The sequence below is a fragment of the Chenopodium album genome, chromosome 3 (genome assembly GCF_948465745.1).
Source record: "Chenopodium album chromosome 3, dcCheAlbu1.1, whole genome shotgun sequence".
NCBI classification, from domain to species: Eukaryota; Viridiplantae; Streptophyta; class Magnoliopsida; order Caryophyllales; family Amaranthaceae; genus Chenopodium; species Chenopodium album.
The window spans coordinates 71,868,678-71,893,860 of record NC_137836.1 but is presented as its reverse complement, the minus strand read 5'-3'; the positions used below and the strand labels follow the sequence as shown (position 1 = coordinate 71,893,860).

Genomic DNA, 25,183 nt, shown 5'->3' with positions numbered 1-25,183 from the left:
CATCATATTCAAAACCTCAACAAGACATTATTTTGACACCTATGCTAATTAGTAATTATGAATCAAGTCTACTATTGCAACTAATACGAAACGGAGGGAGTATATATACTCCGATTTATATAACATAATTAAGCAATTTATGTATGCAATGCTTTAATGCATCCAAATTCCAAGTCAAATAAAGTGGGGGACCCAAAAGAATTATGACCAATTTAAGTTGGGACATAATATATTCTGAAACTACTGACCAAATTCCTATCCCTTTCCTTTGCATCACCTTATAAATTTAGAAGAACTTTCTTATTCTTAGGGCCCACTTTTTTTTTCATTCTAATCTCTTTTTACCCTTTCAACTTGCATTATTCCTCCTATATAAGCTCATATACCCTCCTTTCAACTGCTCCAAATTAGTCAAGCAAGCCCTCATTCTTTCTCAAACACCAAGAAAACAAAATTTCTAATTATATACCGGCCCTAAACACAAGTTTCCTAATCCATACCCGATATAATTACATATAGATCGAGAATATTCATAAAAATGGCTTACTCTATGATGAGCACAACAAATCACAAGAGAAGATGTATGTCCTCATCTAAATTTGAGGCGAGTGATTTGATCAAATTAGACCTTGAAGATTTTATTAACGACGAAGATTATGATGACATCGAAGATAGTTCTCTCTTTTCCTCTTTCGAAACCTCCTCAAATTATTCCGGTGCAGCATCTAATTTCCTATTGCAAGAGAACCGCGAAAATTTGATGTCTAAGAAGAGAAAAACCATGGAACAAGCAACTTTTGTTGATCATGAATTGGAAGATACTGCTAGTTCACCCGTTCAAAGTCCAAAGGTAATGTATACATATATATAAATTAAACAAATTATTATTATAGCTAACTTAGCTAGGTATTTTCATAATAATAATCGTTACATATATATAACTTTCATATATTATTACACGTATGTTTAATTTTCTAACCCTTGTTCTTGATTTGTAATAGGTCAACTATTTGAATCTCTTCTACATGAAGTCAAAAGATGAGATAGAAAGTAGAGATATATGCCAGGTAAATAAGAAAAATAAATCAAAGAACTTGACTTTTCTTGCTTTTTTTTTTTTTTTTTGATGTGAAACAAAATTCTAAACAAGTTGTTGTGCATTGATTCAGATGCAAGAAAATGGACATAATAATTCACGGCAAGCCGGAGATAGCACGAACACGGGTTCCCTAGAATCGGAACTACGAAAGAAGGGACTATGCTTGATCCCTACTTCTATGTTGCTTAATTACCTCAGTGCAAATTAATCAACAATTGATGAAGATCAAGTCTAGTTTGTTAATATTTTATGTAGCTCCCCCTTGATGGAATTATAGATGTATATGCACATTATTAAGATTATTATTTGTGACAAAGATAAATAGATCGATTTAGAAGATGTATAAGATGGGGATTTTGTTCATGTAATTGATCAAACAATGTTATAGGATGACTCACGTAATGTAAGAATTGTAGGGGGGATTGTGCTATTGCATATTCTAGATCTAGGTAATTAATTAAGTATAACATGTAAAATTAGGTTAAATGTTGTAGTCAATTGTAAGATATACTAAGGTATTATTATTATTAATATTAAACATTGTAATAAATATTTCGAATTTTTGCATGAATTAACTAAGTGCGTGTAGCATATATGAAGTAATAAGGCAAATATTTACTTACTTTATTATTTCTTTTGGAAAAAAAAAGGAAAAATACTCTTAAACGTGTAATATTAAATTCCAGCAAAAATTAAAGCAAACACAAAAACAGATTAAGATCGAGGAGGGTGTGATTAAAACGAGTAGTTCAATTTGCTGATTTGTTCAAATTTAGATCTTTTTCTAGTAGCTTTTCTCTTCAATTTAACTTATGAGCTCAAAGAAATTAAACATTATTACGTCCAATGGGTAAATACTCATATTGAATAGGGTTTTGAATAATCATCATTTATCTTTAAACCAGAACACAAGCAACATATATAAAAACGTCCCTGAATATTACCCTAATTTTTGTTTGGTTTGCCCGTTTGAATTTGCTTCATTTTTTCTTATTTTGATGGTCTATAAAAACGTCATATATATACTAAACATTATTCGTACCCCATATGATAGATAAAGGATAAAATTACCTATCTACTAACTCAATACAAATATATGTTTTTTATTTAAAAAAAAAAAGATTTGATCGAATTATATCGTGGCAAATACTAGTATACTACTTGGGCCTGTTCACTTCAGCTTAATTTCATTTCAGTTCAGCTCCTAATTTCCTTCTCTCATAAAATATTCATTTCAGTTCAGCTCAATTCAGTAAATGTGAACATCATGCTCTTATTGGAGGAGGTACTCTAGATAGATTTTCATTGGAATATACTGTACAAGTATAATCTAATTAGAGATGAGAATCAGTATTCATCAGTAGGGGGTTCATCTATAATAACTTGTTTTATTGATTTGGAGACATAAAGCTTTTAAAGTTATTAAGGGTTTTGAGAACTAAGCTAGCTATTTGGTGGATCCATTTAATTTTCAGGAAGTCTTCTTTAATTAGACCACGAAAGTAACTCACCTTAAATGCATACATGTGATATATACCGATTTGCCTGCTTGGCCATTAAACCACCCAAAATTTATCTAATCAAATGTGATACTCTTATGTATTTTTTTTATTAATAGCATCATATTAACCTTTTTTTTTTTTTTATTTTTTTTTTTTATTATTATTTTTTTTTTTTAAAAAAAAAAAAGTGTTGAGTTGACATAGAAATATAGAATTAAAGTTGTTCTCTTCACCTAAAATAATTAAGATGTTCTACTCTCATTTTATAAAGGTCTTGTTAGGTTTGTCCAATTTGATTAATTTTGCTCTAATATAATGCATTGATTTGATTAAACTGTATTTTTGCACTAATACTTAAAAAAACATAATCAAGTGGAATATGGTTATATATAATTCGGCTCAATAATGTGTACATCTGATGTGTATTTTAAATTTTTATTATTTATATTATAGGTAATTTAAGATCGATGCTTTGTTATAAGTAAATTAGTGTAAAAGTTTTATTTTGATCCGCTAATTTGGTTTATTTGATTTTGAAATATGTTGAAGAAAATAAGCTCTAGATTGAATTAGCTTGACATTGAATTGAACTGAACTAAGACAAAGCAAATTCTTCTTCTTCCTTTTTTTTTTCTCCATTTGCATCATACCCTCTTGGCATATAGTTTAAGAGATTAGAGAAAGACAACTTAATTTTATGTGGTGTATAAACACAAATGTAAAACAAAATAGTATGACTATTGACTTTATCAACTAAACTAGCTCGCATTCGTCCTCTTTTATAACTATTCACTGTACATGTTACATTTTTACTCAAATTAAAATTTTCAAATAGTTAGGTTAAATACTCGACACTCTAATATAAGGTATAAACACTTCAACACCTATTTAATCATGGAAGTTTTATTTACAAAGTAGCTGAGTCAGACACTTATTTAGATCCGTGTCTCCATCACTACAAACCGCGACATACCAAATTCAACTTATTAGAAATTGCAGGTAATTAAGATATATAAATCTGCCATTGTTAGGTTGGGTTGCATGCTACGTATGTATGTATGTATGTATGAATAAATTCTGTCAGATGATGAATGCCAAGGTTTTGGTCATCATTATAATTAATTTTGTCAGGTAGCAACTTAATTAGGGTTCCCACCACATGTGGAACTAAAACTTGGGATACCACAAATATATTTTATAAAATTATGTACCAATCATTTGGTTGTCCTACTATAAGGAAGCATTAATTTACCCATTAAAGATAATTAGCAACTTGTTTTTATTTTTATACATTTCGCCCATCTTTCAAATTAAGTCAATTCTTCTTTCTTGTTTCATTATCCAAAGAAACTTGAATAAATAATGGACTTTTATTTATTTATTTTTAGTTGGAAATATTCTATACTAGTTATTGATTGGTTCTAATTGCTTGTATTAGGATCCAAAGAAACTTGGATGTATAATCATAGAAATATATATACATTTGAATTTTAAGTAGATAATCTATATTAGTCTGTCTATGTACTTCTTTGCTTAGTTATGTACCCTACCCTCAGTGGTCATCAGCAAGCAACTAGTATTTTTTTATAAAATGTTTTTAATCATATACTTCTACGAAGTACATTATATGGAGTATGTTTTATTCTTTTTTATTTTATTTCGTAATTAGGTTCATTGGTTTTAAATTTTGTACGTAATACCTCACCGACGTGTTTGTTTAGGGCCTTTGGGGTATATGGGAAAGAGATAGGAATTTGTAATCCACAGTGCACTTGTTTAACTTGTTTGTTTGGTGATCTATCTACTTTCTTTTGTAGATGTAGGGATTAAAAACACCGGTATCTAACCAAGTTGTCTTTTTACTATCATAACCAGGGGCGGACTTGTTAAACAATACTTTGATTCAAAAAATAAATAAAAAAATTAATGTACTTATATTTTTTATTACATAAATACGATATTTTATGTTTGAGGGTAAACAATTAGCCCTAAAAGTTTAGAAATTCACAATCAATTAAAAAAAAACAGTAGTCTCTTCACAAAACCCATCTTATCTGGCTTCAAGTGCATCAAGGATGTTTTTTTTTTGAACATTTATTTGATTCAATTTTGCTCATTTTTATTCTCTTTGTATACCGATTAATAATGTCTTGTCATTAACAACATACTTTGTATGATTAACCAAAAAAAAAAATAAAAAAACTTGAGCAGGAATAACATTAACTTGAAAAAACACCTAGAACTTGCTATAAAATACTACGTATAAATGTTGCCGTTGACAAGCCTTTGAGAAGATACAAGCTAAGATAGTCTCCCAAATGAAGGGTTATTCATGTTTGATTTTCTTCTAATCTGAAATGTATGATCTTCCAAAAAATGGAAAAAAAAAAAAAAAAAAAAAAAAAAAAAAAAAAAAAAAAAACCTTTACGAAAAGTATAAAATGATTTTACAAATGCATCACAAGTGAAACTCATGAGAATAAATACTACAAGTATAAAAAAAACCCTACTGTAACAATCCAGATATTGTGTCTTCGTTGCAACTTCAACACAAGTTACGCAGATTTACTATGGCTTCAATGTTTACAGCTTTACACTAACCATGATCATTTGCAGATGAATGTGATGCCTGGTTGTATCCATGAAATTCAGCTTCCATGCTTATATATATTTAATTAAGAATCTGTAATCTTCACAATCTAAGCCTCCATGCCTGGTTGCATCCGTGAAATTCAGCTTTACACTAACCATGTTCAGCAGAAGGTTGAACTATATTTGTTAGGAATCTGTAATCTTCACAATCTAAAATCACATCTCTTAATGACATGTCCTTAAGGCTGTAATGTTGATCATATGCAGCCACACCTTGTTGAACAGAAACTATTCTACACAACTCTTTTTTTTTTTTTTTTTTTTTTTTTTTTTTTTTTTTTTTTTGAGGAAACTATTCTACACAACTTACATTATGTTTCTACGGAATTGTTTTGAGCAGCTCTGCGGTGACCTCGTACAGGCCACTGAAGAAATAACAGTCCCATTTCAAATTATATGCCACCTGTAGAACAAAAAGTCAAGAGCCACACTTCAACATTCCAAAGAAAAAATAGGAAGAGAGAGCAAGAAAAAAGTTATCCATTGTTTCCCCTGTTGTGCCAAAGAAATCTTTTTGTTACAAGAATGACAGCTGAATATTGGGACTCGGAAACTAGGTATGTATTTTCTTCCATGTTACAACAAGGGAATGAGTAAAAATACAAACCGAATATAGAGTACCAAATGCACATCATCATTTTCTAGTGCACATAGCAACAGAAGTAAGCTCTGGTTTATGAATGCATAGCAGTTTTATTAAACATTATTCTCGAAGTCATGGGTATAAACAGGGAATAGTTTGAAGGAGTTGTTGGTGATTGGTCAAAAGAAAAGTAGAACCAAAAGTTTAAATTAATAGCAAAATACACTTGCAGTCACTTGGCTACATAATATTTTACCACTTGACTTGAGCACCAACAATTAAGGTTAAAGGAATTGCTAAGTAAACACATACCATAACATGGAATCCATATACGTTAAACCATTCATCAGCCTTTAGAAATCAGAAATATTTGGCACAACCTTACCTGTGAGGCAGGGATAAACATACATCAACAGTAATACAGGTTGTTCCAACTAGATGGAAGGCCAGATTTCTGCATTAAGTAACATGGAAAAAATTAACATCAAGTATCATATATATAAATGCAATAAAGAACAAGTCTTTCTGCAACAAGATTCTCTTTCATCTTAAGTTTTCAGACCTTCACAACATGTCCTCACTCCTCAGTCCATATGCAATAATTTGCAGATTCTAAGGTCGGGATAATCTGCATCTTAAAATCTATATAGAATAACAGCAATAATTGCAACTTGCAAGTTATCACCAGAGATGAAATATAGCGCAGATTGAAGTTCAGGGTTGCCAGTTTCATCATTTAAAATACAATAAACAGTATGTTTTCTATAGTAACCTAAGGCTCTATTGACAAAATAATACTCAAGATCTGACACCAATCATTCAGCTGGAAATTTCTTGTCATTGTTATTTCTGCAGAATGCCTAGAATGATTGCATAGCTGTGTATAATAAAAGTACACAGACACTCACCAAAGGTTGATAAATCATCCTGAGAAATGAGAGCACCTCTAGCCTTCCAATGAAACTGGAAAGAAAGAGCCAATAGGTAAAGGTGGGCAATAATACAATATTCATGGGACTTGGGATAAGTATACTCTGTTTGGTATAAGCAACAATTGCAAAAAACCAGTGTAATTGATCTATTATGTAAGTGAGCACATATATACAGTTGGCATGAGAAATAAAAGTGAGCAGCTGCTGGCAGCATAATTTATCGCCAGAAAAATGGTTAATATCAGAAATTGATGGAAACCTCCTGTAGATCAAGTAAATTCAGGATCTTATACTCGATTAAGAAGGGGAAAGAATCCATATAATACCTCTAGATCAATGATCATTGAAAGCTAAATATCACAATCATATGATTACATCAGTGATGCGGTAACCGTCTAATGAACAGCCACTAATAATCTGTATTTCCAGATGAACCTGAAGCAACATGTTCATGACAGTGTCCAGCTTTCCTCTGAACTGATTCAAATAATTTGTCCAAAATTCAGCTGATGGACATTGTAATTAATCGATCAGCTACGAGAACCTACAAAACACAGCATCAAAGCAAGATCAGAATCGTACAGCACATACCTTTTTGTATTAGAAATTGGAGAGGCTTCTTCTGAATTAACATGTTAGAGAGAAACTTGGCGTGTGAGCATGTTGTCCAAAAAAGTTACATTCATCAGCCCACAAGAAGACAATAGGATCAAATTTAAGAAAGTTTGGGAAGCACTTTGATTAGCTAATTAGAAAAATAAAAATGAGAAGATTAACAAACAATAGGCAAAGAACAACATCCAAGCTAACTCATCTATGATCTAAATCCTAATTGCCAAAACATTCAGATTGTGTTTGTATGGTGGGAAAGCCCTGTTCATCAAAAGGTGTTTGAAAAAAAATGAACTGCCGCACTGCTTGAACACCTCTACTTATCACAAAAGTGATGAGCCACAACTTGTACTATCCACACCATATTCCCAAAATTTAATTGACAGCAACACTGTGACCTCTAAACTCGCCCCTAAACCAAACCTCACATCATCCTGTCCCCATAATGCTGAGAAGAATCTAATCCTATAGGAATAGACTTCCACCAGAAAACTAACCCAACAATCCCAAGGAAAAGATGTTTTAAACAATAATGCTTTGATAACTGCAAATTTGCTTCAGAAACACTAGATACCAAGGTAAACTCACTTTAATAATGTGATCAATACAAATATTTTACAAAGTTTGTTCATGGCAGATGTAAGTCCAAAACAACACATGTCCTGACTGAAGCCTACAAATGATGGCTTGCCAGTGACAAAGATACTACTAAGCACACTAAATCATATTCTCAGAACTAGAGTTCACAATAATCCATAACCTGAGAAACTAATGAAAAGCATATTTAGCAGCTTCTTTAAAGGAAAGTAAGTTGCAACTAGTCACATGGAGATAGAATTGTCTACATTCAGAAATCTCACAGCCTCCACGGGACTAATAGACAATGAATCAATGGGAATGCATTCATGTTAGGCCAAAACCAGCATGAGCATTTCTAAAGCAAAAAATTATTTTGCTAAGGACATAGAGCATAGATGTTTTTGTGCCCTTAAAGAAGGTGACGAATAATTTGAATAAGAATTGACTTTTTTTTTTTTTTTTTTTTTTTGAAGCCAAGCAAAAGCATAGATATCTAGAGCAAAATATAGAATTAAAGAAGCCCCTGAAACAAAAGTAATTATGGTAGAAATCAAATCTAAGTCTCACCATTGCAGTCAGTGGAATAAGTTAATCCTACACTTGTCCAAAGTTGCTATAGTCTTCTTATATTTGCAACAGAACATTACAACTCCTTTCCAGGTAGAAGCTTCTGGTGACAAATATTTCTGCAACATCAATTGCAGTATATTGGAAGCAGCTAAACCTCTTTGTCGTTGGCATAATCGTAAAACAAGCACATCAAGGAACTCTTTCCCATCTTGTGGTGGGTTCATCTTCTCTCTCAAAGCCCTCAAAAAAATGTCACAGGTGTATAGATCGGGATCACAACCTTGATCCAACATACTATTCAGAAGATCAATGGCCAGATATATTTGATTGCTGTTGCATAAACCATTAAACAGTATATTGTAAGTTACTACATCTGGCCGACAATCTATGCCTTGAAAAAGCATCTCATTAAAAACCTTCAACCCCTGATCAACCAAGCCAGCCTTGCAGAAGCCATGAATCAATGAACTATAAGCAACAGTGTCGGGCTTCAACCCTCTACCCAACATATGTCTCCAAAATGCCATAGCCTCTGTTAGTTTCCCTTCCTCACACAAACCATTGATAAGCACACTATAACAAACCACATTATGAAAACAATCACTATCTTCCATTTCTTTCCAGACAAGTAGTGCCTCTCGGCTGTTACCTGTCTTAAAAAACCCTTTGATCAAGGAGCTATAAGTATAAGGATTAGGTTTAAGGCCCTTATGGATCATCTCAGATAATACTTCTTTAGCATCATTAGGTCTTCCAACACGGCACAAACCATCAATCAAGACACTATAAAGGACAATATTTGGACTTATTCCTTTCCCTATCACATCCTTCCAAAGTCTCATTGCCTCTTCTGGCTTTCCTTCCTTAAACAACCCACTGAGAAGAGAGGAATAAACATACACATTAGCTCGGAATCCCCTCTCTTCCATAGAAAGCAATAATTCAGTTCCATCAACAACTCTTCCTTGCTTAACAAGACCATTAACAAGAGTTCCATAAGTGATATCACTAGGCAGACACTTGTTTGATACCATGTGATTTAAGAGACTCATTGCTTTATCCAATTTTCCTACCGAACAAAGCCCATGAATAAGGGTGTTGTAAGTCACCACATTAGGGGTGCAACCTTTCAAGAGCATGTTCTCAACAAGTTTAGCTGCTCGGAGCATGTTACCCTTCTTGCAAAGTCCATTGATCAGTACATTATATGTCATTGGAATGGGATAACACCCCTCTACCTGCATCTCATCCAACAACGAAACTGCTTCGTCAATTCTATCCGTCTTGCACAACCCATCCATCAATGTGTTATAAGTAAAAGCATCAGGAACACATTGTTGAGTAGGCATTTCTCTAAATAATTCTACAGCCTTATCAACCTTTCTCATCTTGCACAAAGCTTTAATAACCAAATTATAAGTTAACACATTTGGTACAACATTCATACTTCCAACAACACTATCATGAAAGTTCAAGGCCTTTTCATACAAACCTACTCCAATAACAACAGTTAGAACAGAGTTAAATGATCGGATCGTCGGCTTACAATCGAATTCATTCACCATTCTTTCAAACAATTCCATGGCTTTTTCAGGCAAATTTGATTTCCCATAAGCCTTAAACACTACAATGAAATCCCTTTCCCTAAAAACCCGGCGTTCGCGTTTCATTCTATCAAATATTTCCTCCAATAATCTAAATTTACCTGAATTTGCATAATTTTCAATGAGCAAATAAAAGGTGGAATCACCCAATTGATAAGAACCCATTTTCGGGGCTGAATCAAATATTTCTTTGATAATAACAGGTTCAACATCACTATCATTATCACTATCAATTTCATCTTCAAATTCTGATACATTTTGAGCTGGAATATCAGAAATAAAACAAGAAGAACGCAAAGGGTAAAATACCAACTTACTTGGAATCGAAAATAATCTGGAATTGAGCTTCTTTAAGGCGAAACCAATGATGGGCATTACTCGCAAAAATCCAAATTATTGAAAAACTTATTAGGGTTTATTAAGGATTTAGATTTGAATTCATTCCCCTTAAATTCATAAACCCTAGCTAAAAATGTGACGGAACAAAGGAAAGAGGTGGGTTTGAAGGCGGCGATTATTATCGGCAGCGGTTGGTGGGGCGGCGGCAGTTATGGTGGTGGATGCAAAACAGAGGGTGGCTTCACTTGGCAGGGTGAACTGTGAAGAAGGGAAGAAGAAGGTAAACTAATTTTGAGATTTAAGGGTGATTTTGTAATTGTGCGTTCAAAGGTAGTATACTTTCGGTTTCTTTTTATTTGACACGTTTTAAATAGTATGAGTTTCTACGAGTATTATTTTGATATCATACGAATACTTTGTGTAAAGTTATATGAAATCTTGTAAGATTTTGAATTCAACTCTAACGTCTATTTTATGACAAATTTAATCTTGTTTTCTTGTTGACTCTTGTTTCTATTCCGTAGAAAGGTGACTAGGTTTGAGGAAAAAAAAACGTAAAGTAAGATAGAGAGAGGATTAAAAAGGTGAGTGAGGTTAAAAATTTAAAATAGGGAAAATCAAGTTGAGATAGTAGGACCCCCTAAAAAAAATGTTGAGTTAGTAGGAAGTAAAGTTGGCTTACCCAAAATCATACGAAGTATAAAGTAAATTGGGTAATAAAATAAAAACACCTAAGAACGAAATATGGGTACATCTTTCGATATGAGCTAGAAGGAACAATCTTTTGAAAGAATACTTGTTGTTTCAATTCTCTTACGAAGTAGTATGTTTTAAAAATTGTTGTTTATGAAGTTGATGATTTTGGAAGGAAATTGATATGAGATTTGTAAAATTGTAAATAGTGAACCCATGATAATTAGAATTTCTATTGTGCCTAGTATTTTTAACAACTTTTTTCCTATAAAGACCCTTGAGCAACTGATCTTGTATGTTTTCAGGTATAGATCAGAGCACAAGAAAGACTCACATAGTTACATTGCAAGTTAGGTTTACTTAGAAGGCTATTGAATGCAGGTTTCAATTTCTGAAGAATAGCACAAAATAAAACATGATCCAACAAACTGACATTGCATATTAGAGTTACACAACAATATTGCAAGAACTAACATTGCATGTTATAGTTACTAACCTAACATTTTTGCAATAACTAACGCCAATTTATTAATAAGGTAGACTAAATATCTGAACTAGTACTCTAACAGCTAGTACACTAGAAATACATGATTCAACGGCCACGTTGAAGGACTGAATTCGAGCTAGACATGAACCTGAGAGAGGCAGTTCCAGATGATGATGGATATGAACCTGAATTTCCCCAAACTTCCCCAAAGTAAATTCCGCTTTCAGGGTCGTATTCAGATGGTATGTCAGGCAAAGTTGCACATCCATCAAGAAACATGACAGCATGCCTCATTGTAGGCCTTTCTGCTGCCTTAGGATGCAAACAGAGAAGGCCTAACTTTAATATTAGTTCCATCTCTTTTTCCTGATAATTACCTTCCAATGTAGGATCACTTACCATAAGAATTTCCCCCCTTTTCCAACAATCATAAGCCCAGTCACTGAGGAAAAAGTCTTCTGCATCATTATCAGACTGCTTGCCTGATGGCCTCCTCCCACAACCGACCTCAAGTAGAAACATTCCGAAAGCAAACACATCAGAACTGGTGGTAGGTTTTTGTGTTCTACTGACTTCAGGTGCAATGTACCCAATGGTTCCTACCACATTAGTGGTTCGAGGATCATTGTTGTGATCATATAGTCTAGCCAGACCAAAGTCACCCAACCTCGCGTTCATATCAGCATCTAACAGGACATTACTTGCCTTCACATCTCGGTGCAGGACAACTTGTTCCCACTCCTCATGAAGGTATAAAAGGGCAGAGGCCACCCCTTTAATGATGTTGAATCTCGAGGACCAACATAAATTTGATTTACCATCCTTGTCAAAGAGGAACTTGTCTAGGCTCCTGTTTGGCATATACTCATACACCAGAAGAAGCTCCCTCTTTCTTCTGCAGTAGCCTAGGAGCTGTACCAAGTTTCTATGCCTTAGCTTTCTCAAACTAGAGATCTCTGCAACAAATTCTTTCATCCCTTGTTTAGAATCATGAGAGACTCGTTTTACAGCAACTTGGCGATTTATTGAAGGTAACACACCCTTGTACACCTTCCCAAAACCGCCAACTCCAAGAAGCTCAGAGTTCTTAAAACCTTTTGTTGCTACATAAAGATCCATGAATGAGTATCTGTGAGGGGCGTATTCCTTTTCCCAAGGTTCAAGCAATTCTTCAAACTTTTTTCTCCAAAGAAACCAAACAGCCGCAACAATCATTACTAAAAACATCAAAAGTACAGCAAGTAGAACTACAAATATAATAAGCTGGTTTTTTTTAATATGATGTTTGATTTTTGGTAGTGATGGAAGTTCGGAAAGGTCTAAATCTTGCGCTTTCCCATTTTGATTCCAGCTCCACCCTTGTATGTAATGACAATTTGATACAAGGCCAGTAGCAGAAGTGAAACCGACATACATGGAATGAAGGAGTATGCTAGAAAGATTGAGGTGCTTTGAAAGTAAATACTTGCTAGGCTTTGGATAACTTAATGGAGAAACTGTTACATTCAACAGCATGTCTACCTCGCCGTACTCTATCCAAACTTGCATTGGTTTGCCACTATTAAGCTGCAGGGTTTTGTTCACCCTTTCTTCGTCAGAGTAGAATGCTGCTGAAGCAGCATCAACAGATTTGAGGCTATTGATATCAATCCCAACATGATTGCCATCGATATCATCAACATCAGCATTTTGGACAGTGTCTAATTCTACTGCAACTATATGATTAGTAAGAAGGCCATCAGTGGAAGGATTAAAGAGTCCTATGTACGCAGATGGGAGTGTGTCGTTGAAGTTAGTGGTTGGACTGATAACGAAAACAATTCCATGGCCGGAATGATTTGGAACTTGAGGAGTCATTGCAAAAACAAAAGTGGTGGAAAATGATATACGATTTGGTCTGAAGGTGACAGGACGCGGGTAGAAAGCATGGGAAGTTTTGTGGATCGAGTAGTTAGTCATTTGGAGAAGACCATTTGGAAGAACAGTCGCGATCCCATCAACATGAAGTTTATTGATGGATCCTTGGAAACCATTGTAAATGAAGTGTGTTTCATTTTGAGCTAAGGTATGTACAGCTAATATAAGAACAACTACAAGGATCATTGTTACTAACTCAAGATTCGAGATCAAATCATTAGATACATGAGATTGAAAGTGTGTTTCTTTACTTAGCACTACAGATTTGAGTGATGAACACAGATGAATACAAATGACTGATGCAAAATGTCTTAGATTGAATAGGATTCAATTGAAAAGTCGTTTGAAAAGTCAAAGATCTGTTGACATGCATGGCTGTGTAAATTAGTTGTGTAATATTCAACATCCACTTGATAATGATTTTAACCTACTCTTCAGGACAATTTATTGTTTGTCCAACAATCGTAATTGACTAAGAACATGCAAAGAAATAAAGAATGGATCAAACCTTTCATCACAGAATCATGTACATGAATTTTTCACTTTTTTTTTTTTTTTTTCTTTTTTCTATTTCTTATTTTTTTTACATGAAGAAACTAAACAAAATTCTTTGATACAAATATTTGAGCCAGTTTTTTTTTTTTTTTTAATTTCAGATATTTGGGATCAAGTATTCCACTTTTTTTTTTTTTTGTTTTTTTTTTAGGGCAATTTCTAGGATCCGATTCGAAAATCAAGATTTCCAAAATTTTCAAAACAGATATTGATCCAATATCTGAAAATGCACATCCCTTAACACAAGCATAGACTAAGTTGTTCCAATAAACATTACACATAAACACATAGAGGGTTGAAACATACAGTTTTGTTCAACAAGGGTCTCCACGAAGGCTGGATGAGATGTCGCCTTGCACCAAAATTTGTTCCTACAAAACAAGGGAGTGGTGGCTTTAAAAAGCACCGGCTTATAGTTTTCGAATCCTGGAATGCGTTTGGATAAGTATGTCAATGTTGTTGCACAATGAATAAACGAATGAATACTAAATATGAAGTTGCATTAAAGGCCAGGACTAAGAGAGATCATTTAGAAGCGGCACTAAAGGAGAATAATGTAACTTCTCTAGAAAGATCATATTCATAGAGTCATAGCTATATCTCCGATAACTAACTTCGAAGGGTTCCACTCGTTGATGATTTTCCTTGCTGCAAAATTCATCAAAAGATCATACTCGTGGCCATATCTTCAACAATAACGACAATACAACAAATGGCCTGCTATTGTGATTCCGAGAGCATATCAACTAAATTAAAATTAATTAAATATTTAATACTAACATACAAGGTATCAAGATTGTGTTTAGGTGCATTGGTTAATCTACAGATTGGGATTAAACGATGTCACTCTACACTTGTTCCAAAATTTCTTCTATCTAAGGAAAATATAATAGATTCTGTCCCTATGTTCTGATATAGAGATATCCCACCTTGCAGAATCGATAATCATAGTCTTCTTTGTGCATACATTTTAGTTGCAAGCAAGCTTGTAGATGCTGGGACAGGGTCTAGCTTATCAATTTGAAGCTGATGCAACTCATTCAATTTCTTTGACAATTTTGCTTGTTCGCAGAGGCTTCTTTTGCACGCTGGATGGGCCGCTGTGAGCTCTTCTTCTATCATCTTTCTTACGCTGTGCTGCAATTGTTGTACGTCTTAAATTCTGGGCTTTGAAAATTGATAGAGGCAAGTGTCTGTGCCTGCAGAGCAAACAAGAAGCATATGGATGTCATTTATATATGCATCTTTCTTACAGACCACAAGAAAAAGCAGAAGTCCAATAGTTTTTGCCATGTTGCAATCTCACTAGAAGTATTGTGTGCTTAGGCCTTGATGTATCGAGAACTGTTAGTAAGTTCAATTTCTTAAAGCCTGATGACAGTTAACTATTCCACAACCATAGAGCGGCCTATATTTTTTGTCAGTCCATACTCTATAGTGTGGCCAATTTTCCATGTTACTTCCATCCCTTATGCATCAATGTTTTCCTTGAGAAGAGGGGCGGGGGGGGGGGGGGGGGGGGGGGGGGGAAGGCAAACTAACCTTACAATACGCTTCACTTCATCGAGGTGCTTATAGCGGTTCTTTACAGCCTCATCATAGTCGTGCTTCTTTCTCTCCCTAGGAAGTAGCTGCGAAAAAAAAATATATATATATTTTGTTTTCAACATAAAAGAACAAGAACCTATATCAACATATTCAATTCAAAATCCATCGGCATTTACACATCTCTAAATCAGCTATACCTAGAGAAGCTAGGTATTACATTGATTACTCTATACAAATAAGAAAATCAAGACAATTACTAAATCCCTAAAGCTAAGATTTAATAAAAATAAGTAAAGCACAAAATTACTTCAGATGACAACACAACACGAGATCTAGCAGTACTTACAACTCCAAGTTGTTCAGATGCTCTAGCTTTCCACAGCCGCAAGTTAGTGTCATCACTTCCAGAAATAACATATGAAGCATCCCCACTGAACTTGACACAGAATACCCTGCATAAAGACAAAGCTGATTAAAATTCATGATGCAACTAGCGTTCCCATATTATCTTTCAATACAAAGATGAGAGCTTCAGTTTAGTGATTATGGAGTACAAAATATAGTAAACTAGCAAAGCTACAGAATAATAAACAAACCTTTGCATCCTCTTGGTATGATATATTTCCCGACTATGGCCACCATTATAGGAGAAAATTCTTACCTGGAAACAGAATATTTACTAAATAGATACTAGTGACAATTTTTTAAAAAAAAAATAGAAAAAAAAAAGAGCCAAATGGGGGAAGAGAGAAAGAAAGAGGGACCAAATAACATACTGTTCTATCATAAGACCCTGTGACAAATTCTCGACCTGTGGGAGAGTAATCAATGTCCATCCTGCACATATATAGTTGATAGCGAACAAACATTATCATCACAGTTATCCTTACTAGACTATAGTAAAATCTTAAGAGTGCCAAGTAAACCCATACACTGCAGAGACATGATCTTGATGAACACACGTAGCACCATCCAGCTTTCTAAGATCATAGCTATAGCAGTTGGTATCCTCATTTGCCTGCATCATTACATGCATGAGTAACTACGAAGTTGTACAGCTAAACTGAACGGCCTGTTCTTAGGATGGTTAAAACAGTGAAAGACAACTGCCACAACAAATCACATCAAACCACTTTCAACGATCAACTTTTGGAGGTCCCAGCTCCCAACTACTCCATTCCAAATTATCTGTCAGCTTAACTTGCTTCTTTTGTTCAAAAGTAAGTGGTCACTAAAATGTCAATGCACTGATGCTTTTAATTTTACCACAAAATAATAAATTGCCAATTCTAATACAGTAAAAAACTTCTGAATTTGCGGGCTTAGCTTAAAGAGACCTTTATTCTAAGATGTACAGAGTGTTAATAAGAATGGAGAATTACAATACACAAATCAATATCAACTGCTCAAAGTGTGAGACAAAATCAACAAACACTATGACAGAAAGAGTATCATGAAGTGAAAAACATTTTGCATTGAAAAAAATGTAAATAGTGATGCTTACAGCAGTGAAGTTCAATGGTTCCATTGGATTCCAAGCAATTGAGTTAGATTTCGTCTGCAAGAGCAAGCAAAAAGCACCTTGTCAAGACAAGAACAGCACATACTCCAAACATGCTTGCCATTAACAACATATTCATTGAAGGGTCATAAATGGAATTATGTATACAATCAACTGAGTAAAATTTACATAAATGTTGAAACAAGCTTAAGAAAAATTAAGAATAGGCCCTCAAAGACCTCAATAAATCATGGGTTGCTTTACAACATAGAAAATAAGGAAACTGCCTGGAGCCACCTTTTACTGTTACAGTTTGCACATAAGGACCTGTTAGTATCAATTTAAATGATAATGATATGTTGGAGATTAAATGAAGTTTTTAAATTAAAAGGCAGATTCAGCAACTTCATATATATAGTGGTTTTTGGCAGACTGTTCTTTAAAGCAAGAACAATTACTATAGTGCTGGGTATTGGAATGTTACTCCATGAGATTTGATGTAGCATAGGGCTTACTTCAAATTATTCATTAGGGAATTTGCAGAGGAAATGAGCTAATTTGTAACTATGTTGACTGGTAGAAAGAGTTTGTGACCAGGAAAGAAAGGGGTACAAGTTGTGAGTACAAATTCCATGGGAGTAGAGTCAGTAGACTCCAAAGGTATTGATATAAAGGGTAAGGGAAATCAAAACTTGGGCCCTTGCTCCCTAGCTTTCCATAAGACAAATTATTTTAATTCAGTTTGCAAAATACACCGTAAGAAACATGAGATATTCAACTTGGAAACTTAAAGTTCTATTGCCTTCTTTAGTTCATCAAACATAGCATAAATTATGCAACGGATTTCTATTGTATAAAAAAAATTAAAAATTAAAAATTAAAAAAATTAAATTAAAAAAATAAAAATAAAAAAAACATGAAAAGAAGGAATAAACTTTGGCAGGCAAAAATGGCACCCTCAATGAGGGGTAACACCCTGCTGTTTGTGGCTACATCAGACTTGGACTATGGAAAATTTTAATCATATGACTTGTACTTAATCTACATTTTGGAATCAATCTAAACACCTTTTCATGAACATGTCAGCTGTCTCAGCACTAATAAAATTCTGATAGCAAAAGATAAACACTTAACAAGGAGCCAAGGAGGTCAGCAGAAGACACCATGTGTAGCCAAATAAAGTCCTGTAGATTCTTCCCCCCAGTCTCTTTTACTGTTAAAGAAATTAGAGATAGGACTGCATAGTACATGACAACACTCCCAAGACCATCATCATCGCGTGATTCGAACATAGCATTCTGGCCTAATAAAAGTAACTACCACTGTTCTTACATTTTTTAGAATAGATTGGTAGAATACACCTGGTTAGCCCCATTCAAGATTGCTATTAGCTACATAAATGTGCATTAGCAGTACCTGCATGATAATCTTCCTCACTGGGGTAGACAAACGAAGATCATAGATTGCAATGCTGCGATCGCTGTGGAAAAAAAGATTTAAAAAATATATTAATCGACTAAACTGGAATCATCACTGACAATCATTGCTAGAAAGCTTAGCCAGAACTTTTACAGCTCCAAAGTCTGCATTAAGTTGGAAATCCCATTTTTTTTTAAAAAAAAAATAAATAAAAAATAAAAATTAAAAAAAAAAAAAATCATACTCAATCTATAGAAGCTTGTAATTGTTTCCAGATTATAGCTAAACCATGTAACCAACAATAGGCTAGAACAAAGAAAAGTATATAAGTAAGAAAGGGTGCTTGAGATTCTTCAAAAAAAAAAAAAAAAAAAAAAAAAAAAGAAAGGGTGCTTCAGACGATAAAACAACCATAGGTCACTCAACAGACTTATCTCTCCTGATTTTTAAGTTAACATTTCTGCAAACTAAAACATCTTTATGAAATAAATGCAATTGCAGGGATGCTAGTCTACACTCCACAGTCAACTATTGAAAATTAAAAAACATGGTGTATTTCACAATTTTGCTCCAGAAAAGGCTTTTGATCAAGGGAGAGTAGAATCATTTTATCAGCCTAAGTTCATCAGTCATATACTTGTATCTGCTTAATCAGATAAAATTGGCCGTAAGCTATTTACTAAGATGAGAATAAAGTTAAAAATATATATATGTAGAATATTACAGCTTCATTGACCTCCAGGGTCAATTTTGTCTAAGAAACTAATTAAGAAGAGAAAAAGAATAGAACAACTTATCAGAACTATATGAAAATATGCCAATGCCAGTCCATGTGAGAGCTACAATACAACCTATGCTTTTGGAATTCTTCTAATATAAAAGGCAAAAGAATATTTTGCTCTGTTCCTAAAGCTTGATTGCATTTTAAAAGATTTTGATTATTTTAAAAGTCATGAAGCAGAGTAAATGAAAATGCATATACATCCTTATATTATAAAAGGCACATCATATATATAGTATGCATGAATGAAACAATAGTTTGCATATCACTTTATGCATAAGTGCACAAATGATAGATTATTATCAAACTATAATTTTTTTTCCTTACCTGCCTGATGTAGCCAGCATATTTGGCTCTCCAGGGTTGAAACGAACAGATACAATAGTGTCAACTCCCCATTCAAAGCTATTTATTGGCTGTGACCTAGTGTAACAAAACACAAAGTTATTTAATCCATTGGTATGGAGAGGTTGGGATATGAAAAACAGGTTTGAAGTAAAACCTGTTCTGATCCCATACATCCAGTCGTGCACCTGCTGTAGCAAAACAATCCCCGCCCCACTGGTGATCAATAGCTCTATAGGATATCAAGCACAAATCATTATTAAATTGGTAAAGAGGATAAAAGATTATACTACCTTGAGAAGGTAAAATTTACTTTCTTAATGCGATCGGGGAGACTTACTTGTATGCGTATTGCCCAGTGTAAACGGCAAAAGGCTGCAAATTTTTTGATGTATTATAATCGAGCCATCAATAAAGATAGAACCCATTCAATACCAATAGAAATGGCCTTAATTAAGGAAGACAAACCGTTGGAGTGATATCAGAAGATTCATCAGTGTCTGTGATAAACGGATCTGGAACATTCCACAGCCTGACACTAAAATAACAACAGGGATTAGATGCCCAAATTACTGATCTGATTCTAATAACATACTCCGTATAAAAGATGATGGCTGCTAATGAATGTCACGACTTACGTGCAATCAAGTCCACATGACACAAGAATTCGTCCATCTGTCGATGTTGCCAAACCTTTTACTGCACCTTGATGACCAAGAAAACGACAAACAGTTCGCCTAAATTTTCAAAGATATTAACTATCAAGCATCAAACATTCAAACTAGAAAAGAAGAACGCATACAAGCAACAAACAGATATTATTCATGAACAGACAAGGAACAGTCATACTATCCCAAATTTGGAAGCAGAATTCAGTGGAACCTAAATATGTTCAATATAAAACTCTAATTACTGTATAAGACAACAACATGGTAGTACAATTGCAATCTTTAAACAGCAGAGGTCGATCCCTTAAAAAGTAAATCTTCCTCTTTGATGCATCATTGTGCTCAAATGTACGAAATATAATGACAGCTACAGATGCAAAAAATAGCAGATATAGTTGAATATAGTTGTGTTAAGAGGCAGGTTATCACAAAATCACCAACCATTCAATAGGGGAGAATATTCACTACTTGGGTCAATCTCCGATAGATGTTTAGATGCTATAAACTTAGTAATCAATCCTGATAACTTGCTTTCCTAAGCCCTCTGTCGCAGAATAATAAGCCAAATAACCCATGTTTGGTCTTTCTTAACCAAATTTGACCATGGCAAATAACCCATGTTTTCTTAACCTTTCCATTGGTTAAAAATTTAGAACTTACATAGGTACTTCGGGCAAAAGCTCTAATACTCCATCATATTCACTCATTACAACTCAATACATATTTTAGAAAAATAAAGATCAGAAATCAGACCGAACATATATAGGGAGTGTGGCTGGGTGATAAGTAATTTTCTTATTTATAAGAAAACTTTACTTTGTGCACTACACATATGACTGATACTATCAAAGCTTTCCATTTACTCCACTAATGTTTTCTTTGGGTACTGGATACCTACATGATTTTTACTAATTAGTTTAAAATTTAAGGGTTTTAAACGGTTTAAGCTTGTTAGGTTTTTTTTTAGAGTCACAAGAGCAGGTGATGAGAATCGGTCCCAACGGAAGCGGGAGGTGGGCTTTGGCTCTAACCACCTGAGCTATCACTCTCAATTTAAAGTTTATGCATTTGGGCTAAACTCGACTAGTAGGCATTGTTACAATTTGGTTAAGAGACTTGCATTAGATGTTAATTAGGCTTAGTGGGCTAACTAAAGTCCAATGGTTTATCTTTAGGTTAGCCCCATGGTTAGCTAGTAGCCTATTACCCTACTCTAGAGACTTAAGCTTTGTTTAATTCAATTTGTTTCTATTACTCATTATTGTCGAGAACATATCAAACAAAATACCAGAAAATAAAATTTAAAACGTATCACCCAAAAATTAGTTAGGAAATTTAGACAAAAACTTAAGAGATTTTTAACTCGCTGACCTTTTACGATATATGTAACACTATAACAGAGCCTTAGATTGTTAGGATTAGTTTATGATTTGTTTGGGAAGTTTGTTAAGAGTGGACCTAAGGTAATTAGAAAGTTTAAATGTTTTGCTAATCTTGTATAAAGGCCAATTTTGTTGTAGATGAAATTGAATTGAGTTTGTAGAAATTAAGACCTATTGCTTGAAATTCACAATGAGCTAAATCAAAACACAAAACTGAGGCATTACTTGTATCTTGAACTGAGACTAAACTGAGACTTCAGAAAATCTTCAAACTAAGAGTTTGAGAGAAATTTTTCACATTTTCACCATAAACCACATAATTGATCCACTTATCCACTTTAGTTTTTAATTTGCTAAATTCAAATTAGTTAGACGTATCTCCAATGATACCTATAACAGTATCTGACTCAAGACAGAGTACAAAAATGCATTTGTGGAATGCTATATATAATTCTCAAAAGGGATTTAATGAACAGTTTGCATTGGGTACTTGGGTAGTGGGTAAAGTAAAAGTTGACCTCTTCTTTTAAAGAGTAGGTAAGGGGAGGAGGTGAAAAGTCTGGCAAAGAAAGAGAACAAGTAAACCATAACACTGCAGATGAGGAATTGATCAAATTTTGTCACAACTAGGTCCAAAAAAGGCAGAGAAGGTGAAGACTTTTTTCCGGACAAATCCAAGTTTTAGTTAAGGTTTTTCCTCAATCATCTTTTAATCTTGGATTCGATATACCTGAGCTTTCTAACATTTCTTGGCTATAATTAGAATTATTTTCTTTCTACTTAATTAGGTGCAGTTTAAAGTTTTTGGTTGTTACAATTATTCTACTTAACAGTTTTTTAGTGTTTTCACTTTGCTTCATAAATTGATCAAATTTGAGATCCAAAAGTTTTGTTGCACTTGGAGATATATTAAAATAGCTACAGGCTATAGTTTGGACCCAAATTCATTGTTATTTATCAGGGACTCAGGGTTTTGCCACTACTGTGTTGCTACCCTAACTTCTTTGCTAGATTAATAATCGCTAGTGTAGAGCTCAATGACACTTTGAAAAATCATCAATGAAAGAATGGCTCGACTTGTTGAAGATAATAAGACTTTGAATCTTCAAATCAGAAATTATGTTTATAAACTCAAAAAGCCTTTTCAATATAAAGAGGATAAGGAAACACGGAACCTTCTGTATGACCTACCCATGATAATGAAAGCAAATTAGTTACTCCCTTTGATTCAATTTGATAGTCCCACTTTGACTTTGCACGGTCTATTGACCATCAATATCTTTAAGTTAACTATATATTAACAAAAACTACATATTGATACGAATCTAACAATATCTCACATGACTATATTTTTAACATGGAGGGAGTGCCTTAATAATTGTTTTCTAGAGTGGGTCAATCCAGTAAAACAAATAGAAAATATGATTATAATGAGGAAAAATTGACAATAATCCCATCTATTGTTGTTCATCTTTAAACTGTCTCAACCATAGATTAACTAGGAGTATATTAGAAGTCCCTACTTTTGGTAGTCTTCTACAATTGGTCCTATGACCTAAGTTAAATAGGTCCACTAGGCCACATGGTATATAAAACACCTCAATAAACATAAAGATTGGATGTTCCCATTAAGAGCGTTGGGTATCTAAAAAAACTATACCAACATAAAGATCATATTCTCAATCTTATCAGCAACAAATATTTACCAAAGACATTTAAAATAGATAACATCGTAGTTTGTCAAAATTATGATTCAAACCATTCTGCTTGGTAGCGCATCAATTCAAAAGATAGTCTACTTTCAGGTCTCAAGTATCAAATTTACTCATTATAGACAAGCAAGAGAAAGTGACATCAAATAATAAGGACTTAGCAACACTGTACTCTAGCAACAATTCATCTTTAAGGGTGAAACCCAGTACAGCAGGAAACAACTATGTCACATGGACTCGGGTACCCATGTCCAACATGGGTATGTGTCCAAGCGTCCGAATCGGCTATTTTGTGGGGGGGGGGGGGGATCAATGGTTTTGAACCAAAAGTGAAGTGTCCAAGTGTTGCACCCATGTCCGAGTGTCGAGGGTTTATTATTGGTACTTGAGATGAAATGAAGAATCCATGTAACACAGGTAGACAAGTTCATCAAAGCAGACCTAAGTCGCAGCATAATAGCATATTCCATTGGTGAAACTCGATTACTAACTTAAAATTATATGAGGAGAATACACACACACATACACAATCAACCTAATGAGCGACACTTTTCTGTAACTTACTTAAAGAACAAAAAGCTAATCAAATAAGGTAAGTCCCAAGTAACAACAGAAGTTCCGGAGAACAAGCCGAAATTAACAGACTTTTCTCAGTAAGCTGATTCAAAGTTGCACAATTTACCTGGAAGCAATATCCCAGAGACGAATATCTGTACAAAATAGAGAAGAAAAACATAATTTCAAACTTTGCAAGTAAATGCAATCGACAATATCAAACCACAGACGATAAAACAAAAGCATTACAAAATCAAATTCAGGGAGGGAAAAAGGTACCTCCATCCATGGAACCCGAAAATATCGATTTCAAATAAGTTGGATTCTTAGCCATACATGAAACAGCATCTATATGCCCATCCATTGCCCCAACAAACGGCTTTGCAAAAATCTATCAAAATCCCCACAACATTCATCAACAATTCAATTACACAAAACACTCAAAAAAAATATATTTCAAACAAACTAACAAAAATCTCATAATTCACAAATCAGTATAAAAATTCAATACAAATAGAATAAATATGATTGCACCTTTTCTAATTTAGCTGCATTAAGAGCTCGAACATACTCCGTTGCCTTCTCCTGAGGTCTAAGACTAGGATCATAGTTCCGAAATACTCTCTGATTTCAATTTCCAATCAATATACAAAAAATACAGCTTTTAGCATAAAAATTAATTGCAAAAATTGAAATATTGAGCTAAAATTTATTGAATAGTGAGAATTAAACCTGTAAATCTTGACTTCGTTCACGAGTAAATTCATCTGTAGAACGCGAAATCACTTTGACCTTCATTTCTGCTTGCAATTATGTTGATTTTTTTTGCAGCAATTAAACCCTAAATTTGGATTCAAGAGAAGGTTTGGAATTGTGACGTTTGAAGGAGTATTGGGGATTGTTGACAGATAAACCCTTAATTGGGAACTCTCGTTCTTAAACCCTAGAGATGCGAAACCAAGCCTAATTTGTTACTTATTCCGTTTTATTTTAGTTAGACACGTTATTAAAACACATATGTTTGTAAATTTAAAATTAAGTACGAGTAATGTCATGTACATCTATCAAATTATTGATAATACAGTTATACTAATGGGGTTTTGGTCTAGTGGTTAAAACTGAAGGTTTGTGTACGATAGGTCAGGTTC

The 25,183-nt window shown here is 33.9% G+C and overlaps 3 protein-coding genes and 1 pseudogene across 7 annotated transcripts; 1 reads left to right on the top strand and 3 right to left on the bottom strand.

The window, feature by feature from the left end:
- The first annotated feature begins 448 nt into the window (after positions 1–448).
- Positions 449–1,458, top strand: LOC145616145 (uncharacterized). Its single transcript, XM_081670845.1, has 3 exons — positions 449–850; positions 1,002–1,067; positions 1,170–1,458. The coding sequence occupies exons 1-3, from the start codon at positions 539–541 to the stop codon at positions 1,305–1,307; spliced, it is 516 nt and encodes a 171-aa protein (XP_081526971.1). The 5' UTR covers positions 449–538; the 3' UTR covers positions 1,308–1,458.
- Positions 1,459–4,527: 3,069 nt separating this feature from the next.
- Positions 4,528–10,757, bottom strand: LOC145624132 (uncharacterized). 5 transcript variants are annotated; one of them, XR_014110386.1, is made up of 4 exons: positions 8,527–10,757; positions 7,095–7,312; positions 6,745–6,799; positions 4,528–6,290 (listed from the first exon to the last, which is right to left on the bottom strand). XR_014110386.1 is itself a non-coding variant. In XM_081677092.1 (2 exons), the coding sequence occupies exon 1, from the start codon at positions 10,506–10,508 to the stop codon at positions 8,535–8,537; it is 1,974 nt and encodes a 657-aa protein (XP_081533218.1). In that variant the 5' UTR covers positions 10,509–10,757; the 3' UTR covers positions 4,528–7,312; positions 8,527–8,534. The 5 variants fall into 5 exon arrangements, 1 of the variants encoding a protein (XP_081533218.1); XR_014110384.1 differs by having other exon boundaries at positions 4,528–5,656; positions 6,222–7,312; XR_014110383.1 differs by having other exon boundaries at positions 6,745–7,312.
- An 858-nt stretch (positions 10,758–11,615) lies between these two features.
- LOC145624130 (L-type lectin-domain containing receptor kinase SIT2 pseudogene) lies at positions 11,616–13,925 on the bottom strand (annotated as a pseudogene).
- A 922-nt stretch (positions 13,926–14,847) lies between these two features.
- Positions 14,848–25,010, bottom strand: LOC145624131 (uncharacterized). Its single transcript, XM_081677091.1, has 17 exons — positions 24,768–25,010; positions 24,570–24,659; positions 24,315–24,426; positions 24,163–24,190; positions 20,357–20,455; positions 20,187–20,256; positions 20,059–20,093; positions 19,876–19,950; positions 19,701–19,796; positions 18,590–18,653; positions 17,177–17,230; positions 16,605–16,690; positions 16,449–16,509; positions 16,269–16,333; positions 16,019–16,124; positions 15,667–15,755; positions 14,848–15,323 (listed from the first exon to the last, which is right to left on the bottom strand). Exons 1-17 carry the CDS (start codon positions 24,831–24,833, stop codon positions 15,161–15,163), a joined length of 1,359 nt encoding a protein of 452 aa, XP_081533217.1. The 5' UTR covers positions 24,834–25,010; the 3' UTR covers positions 14,848–15,160.
- Positions 25,011–25,183: the final 173 nt, after the last annotated feature.

Coding starts and splice junctions, on each gene's coding strand:
- LOC145624132 (XM_081677092.1), bottom strand. CDS start 10,508: ATGCCCATCATTGGTTTCGCCTTAAAGAAGCTCAATTCCAGATTATTT.
- LOC145624131 (XM_081677091.1), bottom strand. CDS start 24,833: ATGAAGGTCAAAGTGATTTCGCGTTCTACAGATGAATTTACTCGTGAA. Junction 20,456..24,162: donor CTCTGGGATATTGCTTCCAG/GTAAATTGTGCA, acceptor TTGAAAATTTAG/GCGAACTGTTTGTCGTTTTC. Junction 20,094..20,186: donor CTTCTGATATCACTCCAACG/GTTTGTCTTCCT, acceptor AAAAATTTGCAG/CCTTTTGCCGTTTACACTGG.
- LOC145616145 (XM_081670845.1), top strand. CDS start 539: ATGGCTTACTCTATGATGAGCACAACAAATCACAAGAGAAGATGTATG. Junction 851..1,001: donor CACCCGTTCAAAGTCCAAAG/GTAATGTATACA, acceptor GATTTGTAATAG/GTCAACTATTTGAATCTCTT. Junction 1,068..1,169: donor AAAGTAGAGATATATGCCAG/GTAAATAAGAAA, acceptor GCATTGATTCAG/ATGCAAGAAAATGGACATAA.